Genomic DNA, 23,480 nt, shown 5'->3' with positions numbered 1-23,480 from the left:
TGGATCCTGGGGCTGGGAGGTGCGGACTTACCCCGTCAGGAGCTGGAGCAGAGCCGGGCTAAAAGCTCCGTCTTCTCTCCAGATTTTTTTTATAAATCATGCTACTTCCTGGAAGGATCTGGGTAGGTGCCGGGAGAAGAGACTGCATTTCAGGCGACAGCTGAGGTGGGGGGAGGGGTCGTCTCTCACTCAGACTTCCTGGAGCTGTCCCTGGGGGGCGTCACTGCTCTAAGCTGGTGATCCCGAGTTCTTCCCTCCTCTGGGCCCTTTCCATAAAATGTATGGCCTGGACAAGGGGCCTAACGGCTCTAAAGCCACGAGCGACCCTAAGATCCCCTGAGCGTCCACCCCGCTAGTCTCCCTACGCTTCCTCCAGTTGTGGAGGGCCAGCGGTCCTAGACGGGCCTACTGCGGGCATGGCGCCCACAGGCCTGGCATCCCCTGGCACCCTCGGTGCCTCTGGGCCGGGAGAAAAGGCGGGAGCTCTGCCAGAACAACCTGGGGAGACCCCCGTGCTCCGATCCCCAGACCTGAAACCTCAGGGTGCTTCTCCTCCTCCTCCAGTCTCGTCAGTTCTACCTTCACATCCGTCACCTTTCAAACACTCTTCTCACCTCCGCTCCGCCCTCCCCGACTCGCCACCTCACCCCCCACTGTGGCAGCTGCTGCCGGGGTGGGTGGGGGCGGTCCCGCCTGCCTGCACCCCCCACTTCATCCTCCATTCAGTCTCAGAAGCAATCCAGGTCCAACCACGCGTCTCAGTCACACGTGATAGCCGCGTTTCAGCTGCCCCAGAAATGGGCCCAGCCCATTCTTTCCATTCCTCGGGAGGTCCCAGAGGAAGAGGGGCCCCGGGAGCAGGGCCCCCCGCCGAGGCAGACTCACCGTCTTGCCCCCTTTGCCAATCACGCGGCCGGCGGCCGAGGAGGGCACTCTAATGTGGGCCTTGAGCTTGACCTCCTCCTTGGGGTTAAAGAAGTTCTCCTCCTTCAGCTTCCCGAAGATCCGCCCCTGGGCCTGGGAAAGGCAGGACGAGAGGACGGCCTAAGTCGGGCCCCCCGCCGCCCCCGGAGCGCCCCTGGCTTCTGACACCTGCCCCCACCTTTGGGCGCCCCCCACGAGATGCTGACGTTTAAACAAGGGGCCCAGAGGAGGGAAGAACTTGGGAATCCCCCCTAGGGCCCGGCCTGGTCGGGGCAGGGGTCGAGACACTGACCTTGAACTGGGCTTCAGGCGGCCCGGTGATGATGACCATCCTCTCGCTGGCCTCGGGTCCTTCGGCAGGGGCAATCTGCAAAAGCACAGCGGGGGCAAGCGGTCAATGGACCGGGCAGAGTCTGTGAAATACAGCTACGGGGTGCCCCAAGGACCGGAAGCAGAGTCGTCTCTCCCAGACGGGCACTGGGGGAGGAGGGGCGGGGCTGACTGGCAGGCCGGCTCCCCCCACCTCCTACCAGCCCATCTTGGCTCTCCTCGACCCCAAGACAACTTTGTATTTACTGCGTGTGTCCGCCTGTCTGTACACGTTCCTCAGCCCGAGTGCAAGGACCAATGCCTGGAGCCCCAAGCCCAGGAGAGGGCCCCCCGGGGAGCGCGGCCCAGCCCTCAGCGTGGGGGAATTCCCGTGCTGAATTTCCACCGGCAGAACCCTCATTCCCTCAATCAGCAAATACCTAGCAAGCACCTACTGTGCGCCCAGGGTCTCTGTGGCCAGAGGAAATGACTACTCGTCCCACTCTTGGGGAAGGAAAATAAAACCTCAGAATTCCCCTTCCTTCCTTTTTCCCTCAGCCCCACAGGAGCCAGACCGGGGAGCGTAAAAGCAGCAGAGAGATGGGGCCGGGGCTCCGCGTCCTGCGGTTCTAAATCCAGACTTGGTGCTAACTCACGGCCCCGCCTTGACAAGAGGGAACAAGCCTTCCGGTGCCCCGCCGCTGTGGCCGCCAGCGGGACGGTTCTGAGCGCTTCCCTCTGGCCGGCAGGCCCCTCTCGGTGACGCGGTTCCTCACCTAGTGCAAGCTGGGGGGGAGGGTCCCCCCCACCCGCCGGCCCACAATAGCTCGCTCTGCTGACCTAAAGCCCCAATCGAGAAACGTGGCTCCCTACTGTGAAAGCGCCTGACGACTCCGGCCGATTCCACACCTGACTTCCTCCCACGCTCTCGGCCACACTTGCCCACTGCACCGCCAGCGGGCCTCTCAGAACCGCCCCCCAGCCTCCTTCAGAGTCGCCATCCCGAGTTACTTAGGGAGGACTCGACTTTCCTTTTCACTCCCAGCAGCTGATTCCCTCCCACACCCCTTTGTCCAGAGCTTCCTGAGGGAGGAGACCGGGCTTTCCTTTCTTCATGTCCTCGGTGCTCAGCACCGTGCCAGGCACGTGAGGGGAGCCCACTCCATGCTTGCTGTCGTTTCCATCTCCCCCTTTCCCTTCTCCATCGAGGCAAGGTCTCGAGGGCCAGGGAGGCCAGGCCTGGAGCCTGACCCTGCGGTGAGCCCCAGCTAAGGGTGATGGGTGCTGCCCACCTCCAGCAGGCCACGAGGCACACCTGGGCACTTCCTGGGCACACCGGGCCTGCCCTGGTTGCAAAGGTCCCCTAGCGGCCAGCTGGAGAACACGAGGGAGGCCTTGCCACAAGCAGATTTTAAAATAATTCAATTTTGACTAAAAGTTACCGAAAATAAGGAATAATTTCCCCCCAGCCATTCATGCACGTCTTGACTAGGGATTCTGGAGTCCACAGACTTCAGGTTAAGAACGCTGGGTCTAAAAGCGTAAGAGACCCAAGAAGCCCGCGCCGCCGCCATTACCAGAGGACCTTGGTTCAAAGTCCCCCTTCTGTCACTATCACAAATCACGCCACTTCCCTGGACCTCAGTGTCCTGATCTATAAAGTGAGGGGCTGAGTGGAGGCCTGGGAAGTCCCTTCCTACTCAAAGACAGCTAAACTTGTAGCCACGAGACCGAAGTTCCCATCTTGGGCAACTCACCCTGTGGGATGGGCAATATTATTATTCCCAGTTTGTGGAGGAGGAAACTGAAGCACAAAACCCTTAGAGCAGGTCTAGTCAGAGCCGCCCATTTCAGAGCGCCGGTCCCGTAGACCCGCCTCGCCCAGGGCAGGCTAAGTAGCAGACTCTGCTCGGAACTCGGCTCCCCGAATTCCTCTGCCCAACACCCACCCTGGCTGTTCCTCCTGTTCGCTCTGCCCTCAAGGCTGCGTGATCGGGGCCGAATAGCTCTCCCGCCGCGGACTCAATGACTTTGTTCTTAGTGGAGTCTAACGCCTTCATGCTCGAGCCACGCTCCTCGTGGCCTTCTGTACCTCCGAGCCCCCTCCTCCAGAACTCCAGGCTGCCCCATGGGAGCCCGTGCTTGTCTGTCTGAGCGCAGCAGGGGATGCGCTTGGCATTCCGGGCAGGAGTCCGAGCCCCGGCGGGCCCAGATCCCGAGACCCCGTCCCCTTCAGGGCCTCTACTTGTTTCGAGGAGCCAAGCAGGACATGGGAGTCAGACTGCAGAGCGAAGGGCCCTCTCTGCCACGCCTGCCGCACAAGACCTTCAAGCGGCTTGCATCCCTGGGGTAGGCTCCGCAGCCCCCATTTAGGAAGAGTCCCTTGTTCAGAAGGGTTTTCTGACCTCGGGGGATCTATCCCTCTGAGTGAGTCCTACCCCGGCTGGGAGCACCGTGGAGCAGAAACACAGAGCACATTCATCCCTCCTCCTCCTCCGGTCTGTTCTTACTTGGACACGGCGTGACCCTGCCCGCCCCAAACGGGCACTCCTCAAAGGCAGAGAATTTTTCACTGCCGACCTTCCGTCTCCAGCGCGTCTCCCAGAGCACACCACTCTTAAAAATATACGGCGAAGGGGCAGTGGGTAGAGCACCGGCCCTTTAGTCAGGAGGACCCGAGTTCAAATGCAGCCTCGGGGACTGAACACTCTTGAGCTGTGTGACTCTGGGCAAGTCACTTAAGCCCAGCTGCCTCGCCAACCCCAAAACACGGGGAAAGAATCCAGAGTGGAAGCTCTTCGAGGGCAGGGACCGTTCGCATCTGTCTGGCTCTGGTAGGTGCTTAGGAAGCCCGTGCCGAGCGAGCAGCCTTCTTACCTTGATGGAGGCTCCAGCGAACCTGGCCAGCTGCTTGATGTGATGGCCCTTCTTGCCAATGATGGCTCCAACAGCTTGCGTGGGGATGAACAGGTACACCACCTCCTGCTCGGGCACCTGGGGGAGGGGCGAGCAGAGACAGAAGTGTCACCTCCAAGGAAGCAAGGGCAGGGTGGGGCCTCGGAGGCCTGCGGGTCCAACACTGCCCCACGCCCCCGATTTCGAGACAAGGAGCCTGAAGCTCCCAGAGGCCTCTGCAGGCCGTCTCTCCGGCTGCCCAATTGGATGCTTGCAGAGGGCCCGTAAACCCAGAGATCTGGGGTGAGAAGGGGCCTCGGATGTTCAACTCTCCCCTGTCCCTAGCCCATTTTAGAAGAGGCCCAGGGAGGTGAAATGTCCTCAGGAGTGGGATCTGAACCCGGGGCTCTGGACTCCACGGCCAGGACTCCGTCCTCCAGAGCACGAGCCTGAGGAAGGTTAGATACCAGAGGCTAGTCTTCAGGACTAGGAACAAACTAGGAGAAGGTTAGATCCCGTTTTAAGAGGCGGTCCTCGCAGAATCCCACGGCTGCGGCGGGCCCCCACCCTGTGGTGCCCCGGGAGGCTGCCGGGCAGCGTCGGGAGTGCGGCCACCGGCCGGCTGAGGCGGAGAGAAGAAAGGAGGGAGGGAGGGAGGAAAGGAAGGAGCGAGAGAGGGTCATCGGGGGCTTCCGAGAGAAGTTACAGAGCGGCCTGGGAAGAGGGGCGGCAGACAGGTCAGAAAGCGAGCCCTCCCCCCGCCCCGGCGCTAAGGCTTTGCCCACGAGTCCTCCTCCCGTCGGAGAGATCTCTGACGATCGCGGCCCGGCGGGGCGGTCTTTGCGCTGGTCCCGAGGCGAGGGCGGCGAGGCCGAGCCGTCCGTGAGGTGGCCCCCGAGCCACGAGCTGCCTGGCCCTGGGCTCTCATCATTCCAAGAACTCCCAGACAAGAAACTCCCTCTCCCACCGAAGGTCTCAGAGACTTGCCTAGATGCAATGAGAGTTGGAGTTTCCTGTCCAGGACCACACAGCCATGATCTGCCAGGGGTGGTGGCTCCGAGGCTGGCCCCGACCATCGACGGTGCTGGCGGAGGGCCCCGGGGGGCCGGGCGGCCTCTCCCAAGGCTTGGCGGATGGCGGCGGGCAGCACGCTCAGTGTCTGCTGCCCTCCGGCCTGCCCCGTTCTGGGAGCTCTCGGTCCGGCCCCGAGGCCGCCCACAAGCCGGGCGCCCCACCGCGTCTGCGCTTTCTCCCCCAGCGAGGAGATTTAGAAAGAGCCGGGACACGGGCGCTACCCGTGTCAACAACGCCGAGCACCCCGGGGAGGACCAGCCGTCGGGGAGCTAGCCTCGGTTTCCTCATCTGGCAAACGGGGGCGACGATAGCGCTGCTCCCAGAGGCTCCAGAGTCTCTACAAAGCGCCCGTGGGCGCCATCGACAGCCAGTGGGATCCCGCCCTTGGCACTAGCTGCGTGACCCCGGGAGTCTCGTCTCGGGCGGTCCCTCGCTCGAGGTCACTCCTGGGACAGAGCCGGGATCCGAGCGCGCGTCTCGGGACTCTCCGATCCCGGGGTCACAGACCTAGAGCCAGGAGGGACCTCGGCTGCTATCGAATCCAACTCCATTTCACAGATGAGGAAACTCTCGGTTCCGAGAGGGATCTCGGCGCGACGCGCCTGAAGCCGCGGGACTCGGACCCGGGGCCTCCTGCGCCGCGGTCTCGTGCCCCGTCCAGCGCCCCATGCTGCCTCTCAATGATAAGCGCTACGGTTCTTTGCAATAGGAAAAGCACCAGAAAAACGCGAGCCTCTATGTTGAGAGAAAGACAGAAAAAGGCCAAGAGCAGCGTGGGGAGAAGGGAGGGTCACTCACAGGGTGCTGGTGTGGGACTACGCCGATCTGGGGGGCTCCGTACAGGCCCGAGAGGTAGGCGGAGGGACTCTGGCGGGAGAGAACACAACCGTTACTGGAGGTGCCTGGGAAGGGGAGCCCGCTGCAGGATGCACACCAGCCCGCGTGCGTGCCCGCTGGAGCCCTCCTCCGCCAGCAGCACGCCGTCTCGCGTCGCCGGCCTCGGCTCGCCGCTTCTCCTCGCAGGCGGGCGGGCCTTCGTCCGGCGCCCCTTCTGGCTCCTGAGGCCCCGCTAGGGCGCTGGGGCTTGGCTGCCGGGCCGCTGGAGAGGCTGGCGCTTCCGCAGAGAGAGATCTGAGTACAGCAGGTGGACGGAAAAAACTGTTTGGGGGGGTGCGTCATTGATAAGCCAGCGCCCACGCCCTGACAGATTTCTCTGCCCACAGCTGCCTGGGTCTCTCGCCCTCTGCCTCTCGTCCCTTGCTCCCAATTCTTCGGCGACCGAGGACGCCGGGCCCTGTGGGTCTCAAAGTTTCTATCCGGGGTCACGGCGACGCCGGGCAAACACAGAGCGTTCTGCGGACGGGGGAGCGAGTCCCCAGCATGCACCAACACAGCCGGCGCGGGGGAGGGGGCCGGCCCGGGGGGAGGGGGAAACACGGTACAGAAGAAAAGAGAAGGAAGCGGACGGGCGGGCCGGCCCCACAGGGAGGACGGAGGGACCAACCACACAGCGCCCATCGAGCTCTCCCTCTGCCCTACCTGGCAAGGGCTGCTCTTCCTGCCACTCCCTGCCAGCCTGCAACGCTGTGCCCCAACGCTCCCTCCTAAGGGAGGCGGCACCCTGGCCACGAGGCGAGCCTGGGCGGGGGGGTGGTGACCAAACTCTGCCGGTCGGCTGAGCCCCCCCACGAGGAAGGACCGTCCTCCACGACTCAGGAGCTCTTGGTACCGGCTCCTGGATGCCGTAGGCACCGAGTGCTAGATCTGGGGGGGCCGTGACTCGGGGCAGCGCTACCTGGGGACGGTTCTGGGAGGCCGGCCCGGAGGCCCGGCCCTCCCTCCTCGAAGCCCGGCTCCGGCCTCTCCTTCAGGAGTCTATTCAGGGCCCTGGCGGAGACACAACCTTGCCTGGTGCCCACTGGCAGAGGGGCCTCGAGCTCTCTGCTCCTCCCTGCGATGACTTTCCATCCACTGTCCCTCTGCCCCAGGCCCCTGAGGGTGGGGGGTCCCTAGCCTGGCACACAGTCAGTGCTTAATGGATGCTCGGGCAATAACTCGGCGTCCGCGGCTCCCCCGGCCTCCCGGGCAGGCCTGCTGCCCCTTCCGCTCTTGGGGACGGGCTCCCTCTCCTGAGTCCGGGAGGGGCCTGCGCGTCTCCCCAGCCCTGTCCTGTTGGACCCCAGCGGTCCAGCTCTCCAAGCTAGACTCTGTATGACGAAGGTGGAGCTCTCGCCCACGCTGGGGGGAGCGTGGAGGATGGACATCCGAAAACCAAGCCCCAAGCGCCCCCCGGGGGGCGTCGGAGACCCTCCGGGGAGGCCAGCCCTGCTCTCAAGCTCACATTCTAAGGGTCGCGAAGGAGGAAAACCCGGGTCTCGTGGCCGAGGCGGCAGCGGGGCGCTCCGGAACCGAGCCGGAAGGAGCAGAACTTGGGGCAGCTGCGGGCCGTCTTTGTAACGGTCGTTACCGTGACACCGGGCCGGGCTGGCCAGCAGGCGAGTGTCTGAGGTCCCATTTGGACTGGGATCCTCCCGCGGCCCCTCCCACTCCTCGGGAGCCCACACTCTGTCGCGGGCGTCCTGGGGGAGCAGCCCGGGTGCCGGGAGCCAGCACCGACTAGCGGAGGGCAGAAAGCGGCCCCAGCCGTCTGCAGAGGGAAGGGCGACCGGGAGGGCTGCCCGGAGGAGGGGCGCCCCTTGAGGGCAGAGGCGGGACCGCGTGCACCCTGTCAGGCCGCGGCCAGCAATGAGCACCAAGATCCAAGTTCAAATCTCACCTCAGACACTTACTAGCCGTCTGCCTCTAGGCAGGTCATCTAACTTCAATTTGCCTCAGTTTCCTCAACTATACAATGCGGACAATCACAAGACGAGACGTTTGTGCGAAGCGCTTGGAAGACAGCTGGTACTACATAAATGTTTCCACCTCTCCCTTCCCCGACCCGCAGCCGGAGGATCAGCGCAGGTGACCGGCCGGAGCCACTCGAGGCCCTCCCGCGCCCACGCCTGACGCTGCCTCCCGCCCGCGCCGCGCCTACTCTAGGGAATTTTCCGAGCACCTCTGCGAGTCTGCCCACGTGGGTGAGGGCACCCGGGCAGCTCGAGCACGGCTTGCTGAGGTTTCTCGGGTGCAGAAGGAGGCCGGCCAGACTCGCGCCCCTCCCCCACCCGACAGCGCCGAGGGCGGCCCGAGTCACTTACAGCAAAGGGGTTGTAGGAGGCGGCGGCTCCTCGGGGCCCGGGGGCCGACGGGATCACGGACAGCCCCGTGGAGAAGATGCCGAGCGCGCTGAGGTTCAGTCCCGGGATCAGGTGGCCCTGTTGCTGGGAGCCGAAGAAAGGGGAGAGGAAGGAGAAACCTCTTAGCTTTCTCGCGGGGGCCACTCAGACCCCCGGCTCGCTCTCCTCTCCTCCTTCCCCTGCCAGCTGCCGCCTCGGCCCCCACCAGGCTGAAGGCCGAGGAAGGATCCTGGACCCCGGGGACGGGCGGCTGGGGGCTTCCCCGTGGATGGAGGAAGGAGGAGAGGGAAGCTGCTCGGCCCCGGCCCGGGGGACAGGATCGGGGCCTCAAAGCCCAGGCTGAACCCGACCGGGTCAGGTTTGTCAGAGCGGACGTGGCCTGGCACACAGCAGGCGCTTCATAAATGCTGCCCCCTGCCCCCAGAGCCCGCCCTCCATATTCATGGGCCTCTGCTCCCCCACTGCCACACGGGGGCGCAAGGAGGCGCCCACCTTGTCCCTCCAAATTCTACCCTCGGGGACCTTCCCTCTTTCTGGCCAGTGACCTTCAAGGAACAAGGGGTGGCCTCCCTCCCACTAGGTGCCTCCTTGCCCGGCCGGCCGCCCTTCTCCTAATGCCCCCTCCCCACAGTCCTGCCGGGGACTTACGTTCACGGTGGCCATGTCGTTCTCGAAGGCCTCGCGGAGCTTCCTCATGATCTCCGCCTCGGCGGAGGAGCAGGCCCCGATGGGCCCTTTGACCGTGATGGTTCTCTCCGGGTTGTAAATGGTCAGATCCTGCAGACTGGGACATCCCGGAGGGAAAAAACCTCAGGCTTTCAAAGGACCCAAATGGGGCCGGCGTGTGGCGGGGCAGTGGGGAGCATCCGCTCCGTCTGACCTCCCAGGCCCAACAAACGAGAGCTCTGGGGGAGCGGGGAGCACTCCGTCTGTCCTCCCAGGCCCATGAGAACGGGAGTTCTGGGAGAGCGGGGAGCACTCCGTCTGTCCTCCCAGGCCCATGAGAACGGGATTCTGGGGGAGCGGGGAGCACTCCGTCTGTCCTCCCAGGCCCATGAGAACGGGAGTTCTGGGGGAGCGGGGAGCACTCGGTCTGTCCTCCCAGGCCCATGAGAACGGGAGTTCTGGGGGAGCAGGGAGCACGCCGTCTGACCTCCCAGGCCCATGAGAACGGGAGTTCTGGGAGAGCGGGGAGCACTCCGTCTGTCCTCCCAGGCCCATGAGAACGAGAGCTCTGGGGGAGCGGGGAGCACTCCGTCTGTCCTCCCAGGCCCATGAGAACAGGACTCTGGGGGAGGGGGGAGCACTCCGTCTGTCCTCCCAGGCCCATGAGAACGGGAGTTCTGGGGGAGCGGGGAGCACTCCGTCTGTCCTCCCAGGCCATGAGAATGGGACTCTGGGGGAGGGGGGAGCACTCCGTCTGTCCTCCCAGGCCCATGAGAACAGGAGTTCTGGGGGAGCGGGGAGCACTCGGTCTGTCCTCCCAGGCCCATGAGAACGGGAGTTCTGGGGGAGGGGGGAGCACTCGGTCTGTCCTCCCAGGCCCATGAGAACGGGAGTTCTGGGGCAGGGGGGCCGTCTGGTTTGGCCCGGTGCAGGGAGGAGCACAGCAGGCACTGAACGGAGGCTCGCGGAGCTCAGTGTCCCTTCCGGCAGGGAGCGGGAGGCGGAGGGGGCGACTTACGGCGAGATGGTGATCTTGGTGCCCGTGTCCTGCTCGATCTTCTTCAGGTTCCGTCCTTCTTTGCCAATCAGCCTCCCAACCAGGCTGTTGTGGGCCAGGATCTTCAGTGGGATTTCCTCCACTCTGAAGGAAAGCGGGCCCTTCAGTGCGGGGAGGGCGGCGCCCCAGACGGATGGGGAGCCCTCCCAGGAGCCCTGGGCACGGGTGTGGACCTCAGAAACGATGGGGGCTGGGCCCCGGAGTCCCTCCCAGCGGCGGGCCCAGGAGCCGGCCACCCACCCGTTCGACCAAAGGATCGTGGTCCGAGGTGGGAATCTCAGGGGCCTCAGGCCCCACCCCTCATTTTACAGCTGGGGAAACCGAGGCCGGCCAGGGTCACAGGGGGACTGGGCCAGAACGCGAGCCCGGGGCCTCACACTCACGCTTTGGTCTCGTCGGCTTCTTTCTGCATGATTTCCAGGATCATCCGACAAGCCTCGCTGGTGCCCTCGGGGCTGGCGTGGATGGTCACGGGCTTCTCCGAGGCGCCCGCGTTCTCCTTCCTGTGGATGTCCACCCTACGGCAGCATGACGAGAAAAGGTCAGCCGGCCTGGTGGGCCCGAGAGGGCCGCCCACCCCCGCCCGGGCGCAGGGCACTGCCTGAGAAGGGAGGGGAAGGGCAGTGCCCTCCGTCAGCACCTGCCAGGAAGGAGGAAGGAAAAATGCCAGCCGCTCTGCCCGCCACTGCTCTGCCAGATGAAGGAATCAGAGAAAGAAAAAAAGGGAGGGAGGAAGGAAGGAACAAAGGAAGGAAAGAGGGGGGAGAGGAGGAAAAAAACGAAGGGAAGAGGAAGGGAAGGAGGAAGCTTTCTCAGAGCCGCTGCCATGGGCCTCCCTTCCCTCTGCAGACGGCGGCTCCTGAGGAGGGCCTCATCAGCAGAGGCCGCGGGCCTCCCCCGGTCACTGCGGCCCCGTCCCTCACTCGGGAGCCACACAAGCGGGGCTCCCTCTGCCGGTCCGGACCTGGAGGCTCCCACGGGCCCATTAAACATGGGCTGGGCCGGACTCGGCTAATCTAGGCCCGGCCCCCTGAGCTGGACGAGCTGGCGGGGCGCCCCCGGAAGGGGGGAGAGGGGGGCTGGGGAGGCAGAGGCACTTACTTGGACTGGGTTTGCTTTGTAAGGTTCTTAATGGTCAAGCCCTCCTTTCCTATGATGGCGCCCACAAACTGGGTGGGGATGAGGATCCGCAGCGGGAAGTCCAGCTGCTTGGCCTGGGCGGGGCCCCCCGGGGGGTGGCCGTGCTCCCTGGAGGAGTAGCGGGCCCTCGGAGGAGCGTTCCCGTCCTCATCCGGGATGTAGGAGATCCGGAAGGAGTAGTTCTCAAACTGATGGCCGCTGAGCTTCTCGATGGCTCTGCGGGGCAGGAGGTCCGGTTACAGGGGGATGGGGTCTGGTATCTGCTGGGGATGGCCGGGCCTGGGGGCATGGGGGGGGCAGTGCTCACCACTGAGAGCAGACATGCCTAAGGCTCAGTTTCTGCATCTGTAGAATGGGGACACTGAGGACCATCTCCCCGTCAGAGCCCCTTGTTTCCCCTAGGCCCATCTCCACAAAAATTAAGCAAGCGTCCTAACCCAGAGCAGCCATTTCAGCGGCCCGAGTCTCGTTCCCCTTGCCTCAGGCGGGTGCCCCTGGCCAGGCCCCAGCAGTCCCGGGTGTGGGCCGTCCGGAGTCAGCCCCCAGCTGCAGACCGGCACCATGGGCACTGCCCCTCCGTACCCAGCAAAGCAGCCAGGGGGGGGGGGGGGGGGGGGGGGGAAGGAGGGCTCTCATCTCTGCCAAGGCCCGAACGACCAGCCCAACAAAAGGCCCGACCAGGCCCTCCCGACGCACTCACCCTCGGGCCTCCTCCCGGCTGGCGTAGGTGACGTTGACAACGGCAGCTTCTGTGTCTGTGTTAACTAGGGGGAAAGGAAGGAGGCCTGAGCCTGAGGGAGGCCGACCCGGTGCCCCGTCCCTCCTCAGACCCCGGGCCGTGGGAGAAGCCAGCCTGGGACAGGGCGGGCCGTGGCCCCCGGAGATGCTCCTGCCTCTCGGGATCATTTCCCCTGAGAGGGGCTCCACTGATCTCCTTGCACCTTCCCCCCCCCCCCCCCCCACTGCTGGCCCTGCCCCTGGGCCCAGGTTGGCCCCAAGCCTGCTCCTGTCCCCTCCCCGTGGGCCGGGTCCCAGGCCGCTGCCCTGGTAAGGAACCTCTAATGACCAGACTGATGGTGCTCCCTACTCTGCCCGAGGATCAGGAGCGGGGAGCAGACCCCGAATCCGGGGCCGGCCGAGCTGCCAAAAATAAGCCTTCCTCCCCGAGGCTCCCCTGGAACTTCCAAGTGTGTCCAGAGTTCTATTCTCCTTGGAATTCCATTTCTGTTTTGTTTTTCCTGAGGCAATTAGGGTTAAGTGACTTGCCCAGGGTCACCCAGCTAGGAGTAAGGATTTGAACTTGGGTCCTCCTGACCCTAGGGCCGGTGCTCTGTCCACCCGGCCATCTCGCTGCCCTGAACTCCACTTTTCTGAGAAGACGTGACAGCCCCATTTCTCCTGGGGACCGAGCCTCGGTTTGTTACCTTGTTCCACGTTCTCCACTGTCCCGTACTGAGCCAGAAGTCCATCTAGTACCTGGAAGACAGTCCGGAAGTTAGGGGGAGGGGCGCAGGGGGGCACAAGACCACACGAGTCAGTCTTCTGCAGGCAGACTCCCTCCCCCAGCATTAAGTCCTCGTCCTCCAACAGCGCAGATTGCGGCCCACCCTGGGGCGCTGCACGGGCCCTGATGTCCCTCCTCTAAACGAAAACGTCCCATCGGTTTTCAGTGGAGACCAGGCAGACCGGGCAAGGAAGCAGGACTGTCCATTTTTACTGAGAGAGCTCCAGCTCCCCAAGCACCTGCCCCCCTCCCCCGCCCCGGCCCTTGGGGGTTAAACGATGGGAGGATTCTCTGGCAGAATTCTGCCTCTGCCTCTGCCATCCCAAAGAAGACTAGGATTTCTGCGGGATTTCCCACACGCTAACATGGCAGTCTCACCACCCTGGCGGGTGCCCTTGTCTGCAGATGAGAAAACTGAGGCAGGCAGGAGCCACGTCCTGCCCACGGTCACCCCGCCAGTTACCAGCTGAACAAGGAACAGCGGAATGGGCCCTGGTTCAACCCCTCTTGGGTACGACATCCCCTTCAATGCAGGGAAGACCACCTTCCAAAAGTGTCTTTTCACAGCTTGGATGGGGAGCTCCCGGGGGAGGAGACGTCCTCCAACAGGGCAGGTCCCACCTTCTCTGCGAGTCTGGGGGGTCACAGGAGGGCTTGAACTCAGACCTGTGCCCCTTAGTCCCAGGCCCTGTGCCTCATTTGGGGGATCCACCTTCCATAAAGCCATTGAATGGCCACAGGTGGAGGGCCGGAGCCCGGCCCGCGCTGCTCCTCGTAGGCCCGGGGCAGGGGGAGACCACAGGCTCACAGCCCGGCTAGCTTTGGGCTCTAACCGCAGAGCGCGCTGGGCTCCAGTTCTGACTCAGACCCTTCCCAGGTGTTCGGCTCAGCGCGGGCCTCTCTGTGCCTCGGTTCAATCCCAAATGGGGAGGTTGGCGTCAGGGATCCAGCTCTAGGCTGAGCAGCAAACGACGGGACCCTAATCGTAAGGAGACCCACGGGAGAGGGGGAGAGGGAGAAGCAGAAATATTTGGAAAGGGATGGGGGGCAAGACAAAGAAAGTGATAGGAAGGGGGGCAAAAGAAAGGGAAGAAAGAATATAAAAGAAAGGAAGGAGAAGACAACAGACAGCGATAGAGAGGGGAAGAAGGGAGGGAAAGAAGAAGTGAGTTGGGAAGGACAGAAAAACAAAAAAGAAAGAGGAAGGGAGACAAAAGAGTAGATATAGAGAGATGAGAAAGCAGAGAGGGAAAGAAAAAAGAAACAACTGGAGAAAGGAAGGGAGATAAAGGGAAGAAAGAAGGAAGATGGGAAGAGAAAGAAAAGGAAAAAAGAGAAGTGAGAAAAGAGAAATGAAGGGAAGGAGAGAGAGAAAGAAGAGGGAAAGGAGGAGGCGAGGAAGCATAAAGGGAGATAAGAAACAAAAAGAAAGGAAAGAGAAAAGGAGTGATGAAAAAATGAAATGAGAGAATAGAAAGGGAGGAAAAAGAGATGGGAAGAAAGAAAAAAGATGAAGGGGAGACAGGGAAATAAGGACACCAGGGAAAGAGGAAGAAATGGAGGGAGAAGGAAAAAAAGAGGAACAGTGGGAGATGAGAGATTAGAGTAGGGGAGAAGAGAAGAAAAAGGGATCAAAAGGGAGAGAGTAGAGAGCAAGAGAAGGAGATTGGGAGGGAGACGGGAGAGAAGAGAAAGAAAGAGACAGATGCAGAGATAGAAGCAGAGACAGACGAAGAGAGAAGACACACAGACAGAAAAAGAGAATGAGAGAGACACACACACACACATAAAGACAGAAACAGAGAGGCAGAGAGATAGAAATAATGAAAAGCAAAGACAGACAGACAAGAGATAGAAAGAAGAGAAAGAGACAGAGAAGGGGGGCAGAGACACAGGAGACAGAGAAAGGCAGAGACACAGAAAGAGATGGGGGGCGGGGAGAGCCAGAGATATAGGCAGAAACACAGAGGAGAGGAGAGGAGAGAGAGACAGAGACAAAAAGACACGAGACAGAGAAAGAGAAACACACAGACAGACGAAGAAAGAAAAAGGAAAACGGAAAGAGAAGGAGAATGAGAGGGAGGATTGAAGAAAAAGGAGAGAAAAAGAGAAGGAGGGGGGGGAGGGATAGAGAGAGGAAGAGTGGGAGGAAGAAATAATGGGGAGATAAAGAGGAAAAGGAGAGAAAGGCAGAGAAAGGACAGAGAGAGAAAGGAAGAAGGGACAAGAAAAGAAAGTGAAGGAGGGAGAGAATGGGCAGATAGGAGAAGGAAGAGAAGAATGAGGAGAAAGTGATAGGGATGGAGAGAGGAGCACACCGGGAAAGGAATTATACAGGCAACAATGGAGAGGGAGAATGAGAAAGGAAGAAAGAGAAAGAGGGAGAGGGGAAGATGGGAGTAGGAGAGAAAAAAGGGATGGTGAGAGGGGGAGCAAAGAAGTAAGAGAGTGGGGAAAGGGAGAAGAGGGGAAGGTGGAGAAAGAGAAGGAAGGAGATAGAGGAGAGGGAAGAGAGAGGACAGATGGAAAGATGGGAAAGAGGGAGAAAGCAGCTGTGAGGGAGAGCAAAAGAGAATGAGAGATGAGGAGATGAGGAGCTGAAGAAAGGGGAAAGAGCATGATGGGAAAAGTGAGAGGCAGACAGATGGAGAAAGGGAGGGGAGGGAGAAAGAGAAGCGTGAGCAGGAAAAATGGAGAAAGAGAAAGGGGCAAGAGAGAAAAAGGGAAAAGGAAAAGATAGTGAGAGGAAAGAAGATAGAGGGGAGGGAAAAAGGGAGAGAGAAGGGGAGGGAGGGCAGACAAGGCAGGGATAAAGGGGGAAAGAGGGAGAGAGAGAGACAAAGGGAGACACAGTAAGACAATCAGAGATAGGGAGGGTACTAAAATGAGAAAGAGGACCAGAGGGGGAGAAAGAATGAGAATATGTCAGAGATAGACACAGAGAGACAGAGACATGGGGGGGGGGGGTGAAGAGAGAGACGGAGGGAGGGAGAGATGGGGAGGGGACAGAATAAAGTGCGAGAGAAGGTCATGCTAAGGGCCAAGGGAGAGGCAGGGACCGAGGCCCAGAGGGAGGGGGCCGGGAGCGTCCGGAGCCCCCTCCAGGGCCGCAGTGGGCATGGGCAGGCGCTCCTGCAGGGTGTTAAATGTCCTTACCTCCCACTGCAGGTGAGGGGGGATGTTCCGGATCTGAAGTTTCCTGCTCCTGCAAAGAAAGAAGAGCAGAGACTGTAACCCAGGCTGTGGGCACCCAGCTGGGCGTGGGGGCGGCTCGCGTGACCCGTTTCCTCACTGCAGAGCTCAAGAGCCCCCAACTCTGGAGGCAAACTCGCTCCCAGCAGGCCGCAGCTGTGCTGGGGGCGCCCCGTGAGCTGCCCCCCATTTTTTATTTTCTTTCAGATTCTGAACTTAGTACATGCCAAATAAAATGAGGATTTACTTTGACCTTGCGGAACCCAAGGCGAGGCCGGACATGTCTGTCACCCAGTCTGCCTTTCAACTACATAGCGAGTCAAGGAAAACCTTTCCAGGCCGACCTCCGGGTCCTTGAGCCCTCCCAGCCTCCCTTCTGTTCTCTTCCCATTTTGGGGGGTGGAGGAATCCCACCCTGGCCCCCCAGGAACTGAACAGGCCCCCCGCCACACACTCACAAAGAAAATCAAGAAAACTGAAACTCGGCCACTATTCCACCCAATTTACAGATGAAGAACTGGAGCATCAGAGAGTTTAGCTGACCGGTCCACAGTTATAAGTGTGGTCTATCCGAGCAAGATTTGAACCCAACTCTTCCTTCCAAGTGCAAGTTCACTTTCTTCTCCTTTGGTTTCTCCCTCCCCTTCTCAATAGTAACGAGGCACGGCCTTCTGGGAGCTCCCCACGCAAGTCACCTGAGAGAACCCCATTTCAAACCCACGAGAACACCAGAGATCTGGTTCAGCCGGGAAACTCGAGGCTCCTCCCTCGGCTGCCGAAGCCGGGCCCCGGAAAGCGCCGGGCCACCATCACCCACCGGCCCCGGGACGGCAGCCACACCTTGCCCTGTCCACTGGGCGACCTCACTCAGGAGAGATGCCTGCATTGTGGGAGAGAGACAGACAGAGGGAAATAGAGGGGACAGAGAGACTGAGAGCCAGAAACAGCAATAGAGACACAGCTAGAGATAAAGAGGACACAGAGAAATAGAGAGGAACCAGAGATAGAGACACAGCTAGAGAAGAGACAGAGATGAGGAAAGAGAGAGAGGAGACCAAGATAGACAAAGAGAGACAAGAGACAAAGAAATAGGAAACAGAGACACAGAGAGAGAAAAGAGAGAGAAGAGACAGAGATAAAGAGAAAGGAGACAGAGAGGGAGGGAGGGAAAGAGGGAGGACAGAGAGAGAGGAAGAGAAAGAGATAGTAAAGGGAGAAGGCAGAGACAGGAGAAAAGAAGCAGAAACAGAGATAAAGAGATACAGAGACAGAGAAAGTCAGGAAGAGGCCGAGAGACATACATACACAAAGAGACAGAGATGAAGGGAAGGAGGGAGAGAAGAGAGGAAGCAGAAAAAGGAAAGAAAAAAAGGAAGAGAGGGAAGGGGAAAGAGAAAGGACTAAGAGGGAGGGAGAGAGGAGAGGAGAAGAGGGAGGGAGGGAGGGAGAAAGGGAAGGGGGCAGAGGCAGGAAAGGGAGGACAGGGATGTTTTGAGCCAAGTAATAAGGAGGAGGGAGCTAGTTACCTGAATGCAGGACAGACCTAAAACCCATTTACTTCTAGAATTCTGACTTTCCAGAGCCGAGCCGGGTCGTACGGGCCTTGATTTGGACTTGCTTCTATGATACAAACTGGTTTGGAAAGGAGCAGCGCTGGAAGAAAGGGTTTGAGCCCAAGTGTCTCTGGACAGAGCCCGGCGGCAGCCCCGCCCCGGTGCCAGCCCCAGCCGTGCCCCCAAAACCACGCTCTGCCCACCGCGCTGCCCCTGTGCTCGGCCCCCAACAGTTTGTTAAGCAGAACAGATACAAACAAGAAACATTTCCCCGATACATAACAATTCCATCGTCAGAACAGAAAAAGAAGGACGCGAGGAGGGAAGGAAAAGAACAATAAACAACAAGCTCTGAAATCGAATCCCAGCTCTGCCAGCTGACATCTGGGCACCTCGGGCGTCATTAGTCGCCCCTCTGTACAAAGAGGGGCTGGACTGAATGACCGCGAAGGTCCCGTCCGGTCTGACATCTGATCCCACAGCCTGGCCCTCCAGATCAGAGCTGGGGGGACAGCGGGGCCCGGCCAGGCTCCAAGAGCGCAGTGTGGCCCCCTCACCCCCAATGCTCCCGGGGTCCTGGGAGAGAAAGCAAAGCGGCCCGCCTTGGGGGGGGGGGCGCTCTTTGGATAATGAGACAAAAGGAAGAAGTTGGAGTCTCTCTTGACTCTTTCACCAAAACGAGGACAAAATCGTTAGAGAAAAGTCTCCGCCCCACGTGGAAATGCCCCAGGCAGCGCGGGCTTCCAGCGGGCAGGTTACGGCTGGATCGCGGAAGGGGCAGCACGGATCCCTCACTCCCAGAACCTCCCCGGAGGTTCATTTGGTAAGACAAGGAATCGGGCCAGCTGCAAATTGGAGCCGGCTATTTCCCATCTGATTCAAAAAGACCCGGAGCCTTCCTGGGCCAAGTGACCCCGAATCAGCCTCTTCCCTTCTCGGAACCGGGCCAGAACCCCTCCAAGGTTCTACCTCACCGAGACGGCGCACGCCTCGGCCCAGGAAGGCTGCTCCCCCAGGAAAGTGACAGGTTTGAGCCCATCTCATTCAGACTTTTGGAGGGGAAGGAGCCAGGTGGGGCTTGTTGGGACAGAGGACTGGCCCGGCTCTGACCCGTGCTGCCCCAGATCCCAACCCCCCAAAGCTCGCCCTGCCCGAGGCAGCTGCAGAGAAGCCCGGAGACCTATTGGTGGAGGGACTCTTCCCCCCTCCCCCCCGGGGGAGTTCCGCAGGCCAATGAAAGCACAGGTCTGGGTATTTGGGACTCTTCCCAGTAGATTAAAAGCAGACAAGGACCCACAGGGTCCCAAGGTCTAAGTCCCTCGAACCTGGGCTTTCATGTGGCGCAGGACGCTCCAGGAGGTCCCCAGGCGGGCCAGCTTTCTCTCCGTGACCCCGGGGCGCGTCTCTCCCCTTTATTTTCCAGAGACCCAGGGAGCGGGCCAGTGACGAAATGCCTGAGTCCCCCCCCTTCCTGGCAGAGCTGGAACCCAGCTCGAGGCCCGCCTGCCTCCCCACCTCAGCCTCCTAATGGAGACCGCCCCGACCGGCGCTCCTGAGACCCCTTACTCGTCGTCTTCGGCTTCCTCTTCGCTCTCCCGCGTGAGCGCCGAGCTCCAGGGCTTCGGCGATTGATGTTGGCCTTGGTTGGGGAACTGTGCGGTCCAATACTCCGTCATCTATGAGCAAATGCACACACCACAGCTCCCAATCCATCGGTCAGAATTATCTCGCAGCCCCTGGAGGCCGAGTCCTCGTGCACGCCGGGAAGCTCAGGGAGAGCGAGGGCCTGGGCCGGCCCCGAGCTGCCATCGCTGGGGAAGGTTCACACAGAGACACACAGCGGGCTCCAAGCAGGCCCTGCCCTCGAGGGGCTTACATTCTGGGAGGGCCGGAGGGCGCCGCGACGATGACATCACCCGCAGCGGGAGCCCCTCTCCCGGCTGCGCGACCGTGGCCTTCTCCACGGGAAAAGGAAGGGGTTGGACCAGATGGCCTCTGGAGTTCCTGCCAGCTCTGATATTCTAGTAGGCACCAAGAACCTCAGGATCTGGCAAGTGCCCCAGGGCGCCATCCCTGCCGGCTCCCGCACCGTTTGCCGCCTCCGGGGGCCACCAGCTGGCGCCACTTAAAAAAACTGGAAATGAATTCTGATACAGAAAATGAAAAGAGCGTCTGATAAAGGGGAAGCTCGGAAAGCTCGAGGGAGCGCTTCTGATCGCTCAGGCGCCCGGGGAAAGTGACGCGGGGCGGGGGGGGACGGACCGGAGGGCTCGGCAGGCGCGGGCTATTGGGGCCCCTGCGTCTCCTGGCGCCCGGCGGCTCCCTCGAGCTTCCCGGCACAGCCGCCTCATTACCGGGCTGTGTCCGGCGCACCCAGGACGTGGGGCTTTGGCCCTGCTCTCTCACGGTTAAGGAGGAGGAAATAAGGGCCTCAGTGACGGTGGGGAGATCCTGGGGCCTGGGATTATCACTGTCAGCAGTGTCAGCACAGTCAGACGCTCCCTCCCCACCCCCCACCCCCCACCCGGACCGCCCGGCGCTCCCCCGGGGCCCCACGGCCACCCAGCCTGGAAGCCCCCGTTGGGAGCGTGGGCCGAGCGCTGCCCCGGGGTCCGTTCTGGACTCGGAGAGATTCTGAGGCCCAGAAGGTCCCCGCCCCGTGGCTGATGGCTGGCACCCGCGTGCCAAGGGCCCTGCCACTTTGGACAGAGGGCAGCTCATCCCCTCCCAGGGAAGCGTCACCCCGTCCGATCCTTGTGGACGTCCCGGGAGGACGGAGGGGGGAGGCCGTGGGACGGCTCGGGAGGATCACTGGGATCAGGGAGGGCGCCCGGTGCCCCATTCCTTAGCCCACCTTTTAAAATTTTAACATTTCCAGAACCCGAGAGGCCCAGGGAGGGTTAAGAGCAATACAACACAATACAACACAGCGCGTACGACACAAGGCGTCTCTGTTGGGAGGCAAAAGGGAGGCGTTAGAAGGCCGGGGCGCTCAGGCCCAGGATGTAGGAACCAGGACCGAGTCCCGATTTCCATTGGCCACTTTTAGCGAAATAGTCAAGGGGGGGGGGAGTACCTACAGCTCAACAAAAAGGGTTCAGCCCCCCAAGAAGTCAGACCAAAGGCCGGAAGGGACCCCGGGGCCAGCTCGGTGCGCCCCCTCAGGTTTTCAGCAGGGAAACTGAGAGTGTTTAAGGGCTTGGGCCAAGGGTAGGCAGGTCTGAGGGCAGGGTTCCCAAGGCGGATGCTCTTAGCCAGGGTCCCCGGAGGCCAAACCGAGGGAGCGTCTGCAGCAGCCCCTGCCCACCGGCCACCCCACTGTCCCCTCTGCTGGGGCCACGAACCTGACTCGGTCGGCCCTGGAATCAGCCCGGGGAAAGGGGCCCCAAAGCTGAGGGAATCGGGGCGTCCGCCTCTTAGGACACCGCCCAGGGGGCGCCGGGCTGGGCTTGAGAACCCCAAGGCCTCCTGAGATCCCTTCTCACCAGCCAGGGACCCGCCCCGCCCAGCAGCCGGCCCCGCCCACGCCTCAGAGGAGACTTAAACCCCGCCAGGAGCTGGTCACCAACGTCCTTCCTTTGGTGGCGTCGTCGCCAAGGCGTTCTGGGGAGGAGACAGACGGACAGAAACAGAGAGAGACAGAGACAGAGACACGAGCCCCCACCGGCCAGCCCCCGCGGAGGCCTCCTTCTCTGCGCACCCGAAACCCCAACAGGACAAAGCCTCAGGCAGCATCGGGGACAGACGGACAGAGCAGCGCTCAGCGGGCCCGGCCGGCCGGGCCGAGGAACAGAGTACAAGGCATCGGCTACAATCCCAGGGCCGGGGCCCGTACAGAGACAACACCCAGGAAATGGAGGCTGACTAGACAGAGGATGCTAAGCTCTGGTCACAAGTCACAATACAGCAACAGGCAAGGAGGCCCCCCGCCCCCGCAGCTCTCAGTGACAATCAACCCATCCAAACGGGACAATGCTGTTCGAGGTTTACAAAGACGCACTTTACAAACAGTTCATGTGGCCCTCACAACACCCCTGTGAGGTAGGTGCTCTTGTACCTATTTTACAGATGAGGAAGACTGAGGCTCAGAGAGGTTAAGTGACTTGCCCAGAGTAACAGAGCTGACAGGTGGCCAGAGGTGGGATTTGAACCCCGGTCCTCCTGCTTCCAAGCCCAGCACTCTCGTTATCCAGGGCAGCAGTTCCATGGAGAGCGTGGCTGGCAAACGGCGATCGAGGTAACATTGTTACGGAGGGGCCTGGGGAATGGGGGGAGGGGCTTCCGTTTGGACCCGGGAGAGGCCGCCCCACGAACAGGGAGCCGGCCGGTCCGGAAAACCCGGGCACAAACCCTGCCTCGGCCACGTACCCGCCGTGTGCCCCTGGACACGTCACTTGACCTCTCGGTGCCCCACAGCTCGCCCGAGCCTGTCTGATGCAGAGCAGGGTGCCGATCTGCATTGGTAGAGGGAGTTTCCTTATTGGGAGTTCCCTATCCCAAAGAAATCACAGGAACAGTCCAAAAAGAAAATCCCCAGCACCCAGCACAGTGCCTGGCGCATAGGCGGCGCTTACCTCGCTACTCAGCGGCGGCGGCTCATTGGTCCCGAAGCGGCTTCATTCATCTGAAAAGGAAGAGAACGCCCCCCCCCCCCCCAAAGGACTCCTCCCGAGCAGCAAGGGCTCTGAGGCCCGCAGACACAGGGCCCTCCCTTGGCCCCGGCCAGGCGGGGCATCAGTGCCCGGGGGCCGCGGAGAGCAGGACTCGCGTCCTTGGGCTTTGGAGGGCTGGGGCTCGGCCTCTGCGGGGGGCTCCGGGAAGGAGCGGGGCCCGCCCCGAGGCAGCCACCCGGGGCCTCAGCCCTTCAAAGCCAAGGGGCCGTCACCTGACAAGAGGGAGCGAGAGCTCGATGACAAGACACAGCCAAAGAGAAATGTGTCATGACCAATGAAAAATGCTCCCTCCTTTTAACCCCCAGAGAAAATCAATCATCAGTGAGTTCCAAGAGCCCGGGTTCAAATCCAGACACTGGCCATTTTTCCCCACCTGTCTGACCCCCTAAAGTTTCCATTTCTTCGGCTGCAAAACGAAGGGCAGGTTAGTGAGCTACCTCTCAGTACGTGACTCAGTCACCTTCCCCCTTTCTGACATTCATGGAGATCTGACTTAAGCCCAGGGGATCATGGGAAAGTACAGAAAAGGCCAGAGACGCTCTCGCCCTCGAGGGGCTTCCAGTCTAAGGGGAGACAGCGGCACGGCACGGGGGCGAAGCGGGGGCTCATGCACAGAGGCAGGCGCTGAGGCAGGCTGTGCGCTGGGGTTAGGAAGCCAGCAGGGGCAGTGATCTGAGCAGAGGAGAGCGCGTTCCAAGCGGGACAGCCTCAGGGGCAGAGCGGGCATTTGAACTCAAGACCTGCACCTTCCAATTCAGCGCTCTTCCCACGTGTCCAGGATCACTGGTCCCATTTGACAGATGCAGAGGGGAGAGGTTTGCCCAAGGTCCCAGGGCCGGGAGGGGGACCAGCCAGGACCAAATTTCATGGGTCTGGACTCCCCATTCCGCCCTGGGCGTCTCTGTAAATGGTACAACGACTGCTGGTGGGCAAATCAATCCACTCAGGGCTGGCCTCTGGGCGTGAGACCCGCAGCCCCGGCGCGGCCACAGGTGACTCCGGAGTCCGAGGCGACCTTGACTTGGCCCCGGCCCGGGGGCCGAGGGTGCCGGGATCGACGGTCCCGCCGGTGGCGGATCCTCACGGGAGCTCCTCGCGCTGCGATGTCCCAGGTCCCGATTAATGCTACCGTGCCGCCTCGGAAAACGCGTCCTCACACCCCCAGTGAGGAGCCCAGGAGCATCAACGCTGAGCGGAGTATACAGCACCTGGCACATAGTAAGCGCTTAATAAATCAATCAATAAACACTTATT

General features: G+C 61.4%; 1 protein-coding gene across 5 annotated transcripts in view; it reads right to left on the bottom strand.

The window, feature by feature from the left end:
- The window catches only part of IGF2BP2 (insulin like growth factor 2 mRNA binding protein 2), a 95,245-nt gene that overhangs the window by 3,564 nt on the left and 68,201 nt on the right, over nucleotides 1-23,480 (bottom strand). The window contains exons 3-14 of one of the 5 annotated variants that reach the window (XR_012481528.1): nucleotides 15,965-16,013; nucleotides 12,729-12,780; nucleotides 12,005-12,068; nucleotides 11,266-11,520; nucleotides 10,548-10,682; nucleotides 10,126-10,248; nucleotides 9,090-9,225; nucleotides 8,403-8,525; nucleotides 6,001-6,069; nucleotides 4,111-4,227; nucleotides 1,217-1,291; nucleotides 32-1,017 (exon numbers count right to left, since the gene is read on the bottom strand). Coding sequence is in view for 4 of the 5 variants with exons in the window: in XM_074264244.1 (XP_074120345.1) it covers nucleotides 886-1,017; nucleotides 1,217-1,291; nucleotides 4,111-4,227; nucleotides 6,001-6,069; nucleotides 8,403-8,525; nucleotides 9,090-9,225; nucleotides 10,126-10,248; nucleotides 10,548-10,682; nucleotides 11,266-11,520; nucleotides 12,005-12,068; nucleotides 12,729-12,780; nucleotides 15,965-16,013 (1,330 nt within the window). In the remaining variant the exon portion in view is untranslated. The remainder of the gene's footprint in view (nucleotides 1-31; nucleotides 1,018-1,216; nucleotides 1,292-4,110; nucleotides 4,228-6,000; nucleotides 6,070-8,402; nucleotides 8,526-9,089; nucleotides 9,226-10,125; nucleotides 10,249-10,547; nucleotides 10,683-11,265; nucleotides 11,521-12,004; nucleotides 12,069-12,728; nucleotides 12,781-15,964; nucleotides 16,014-23,480) is intronic. The other 4 variants (XM_074264245.1, XM_074264244.1, XM_074264247.1 and 1 more) reach the window with 4 other exon arrangements.

This window comes from Sminthopsis crassicaudata, chromosome 4, assembly GCF_048593235.1.
Source record: "Sminthopsis crassicaudata isolate SCR6 chromosome 4, ASM4859323v1, whole genome shotgun sequence".
Classification (NCBI taxonomy): domain Eukaryota; kingdom Metazoa; phylum Chordata; class Mammalia; order Dasyuromorphia; family Dasyuridae; genus Sminthopsis; species Sminthopsis crassicaudata.
The sequence above is the reverse complement of the archived record's forward strand: the minus strand, read 5'-3'. Positions and strand labels throughout refer to the sequence as shown.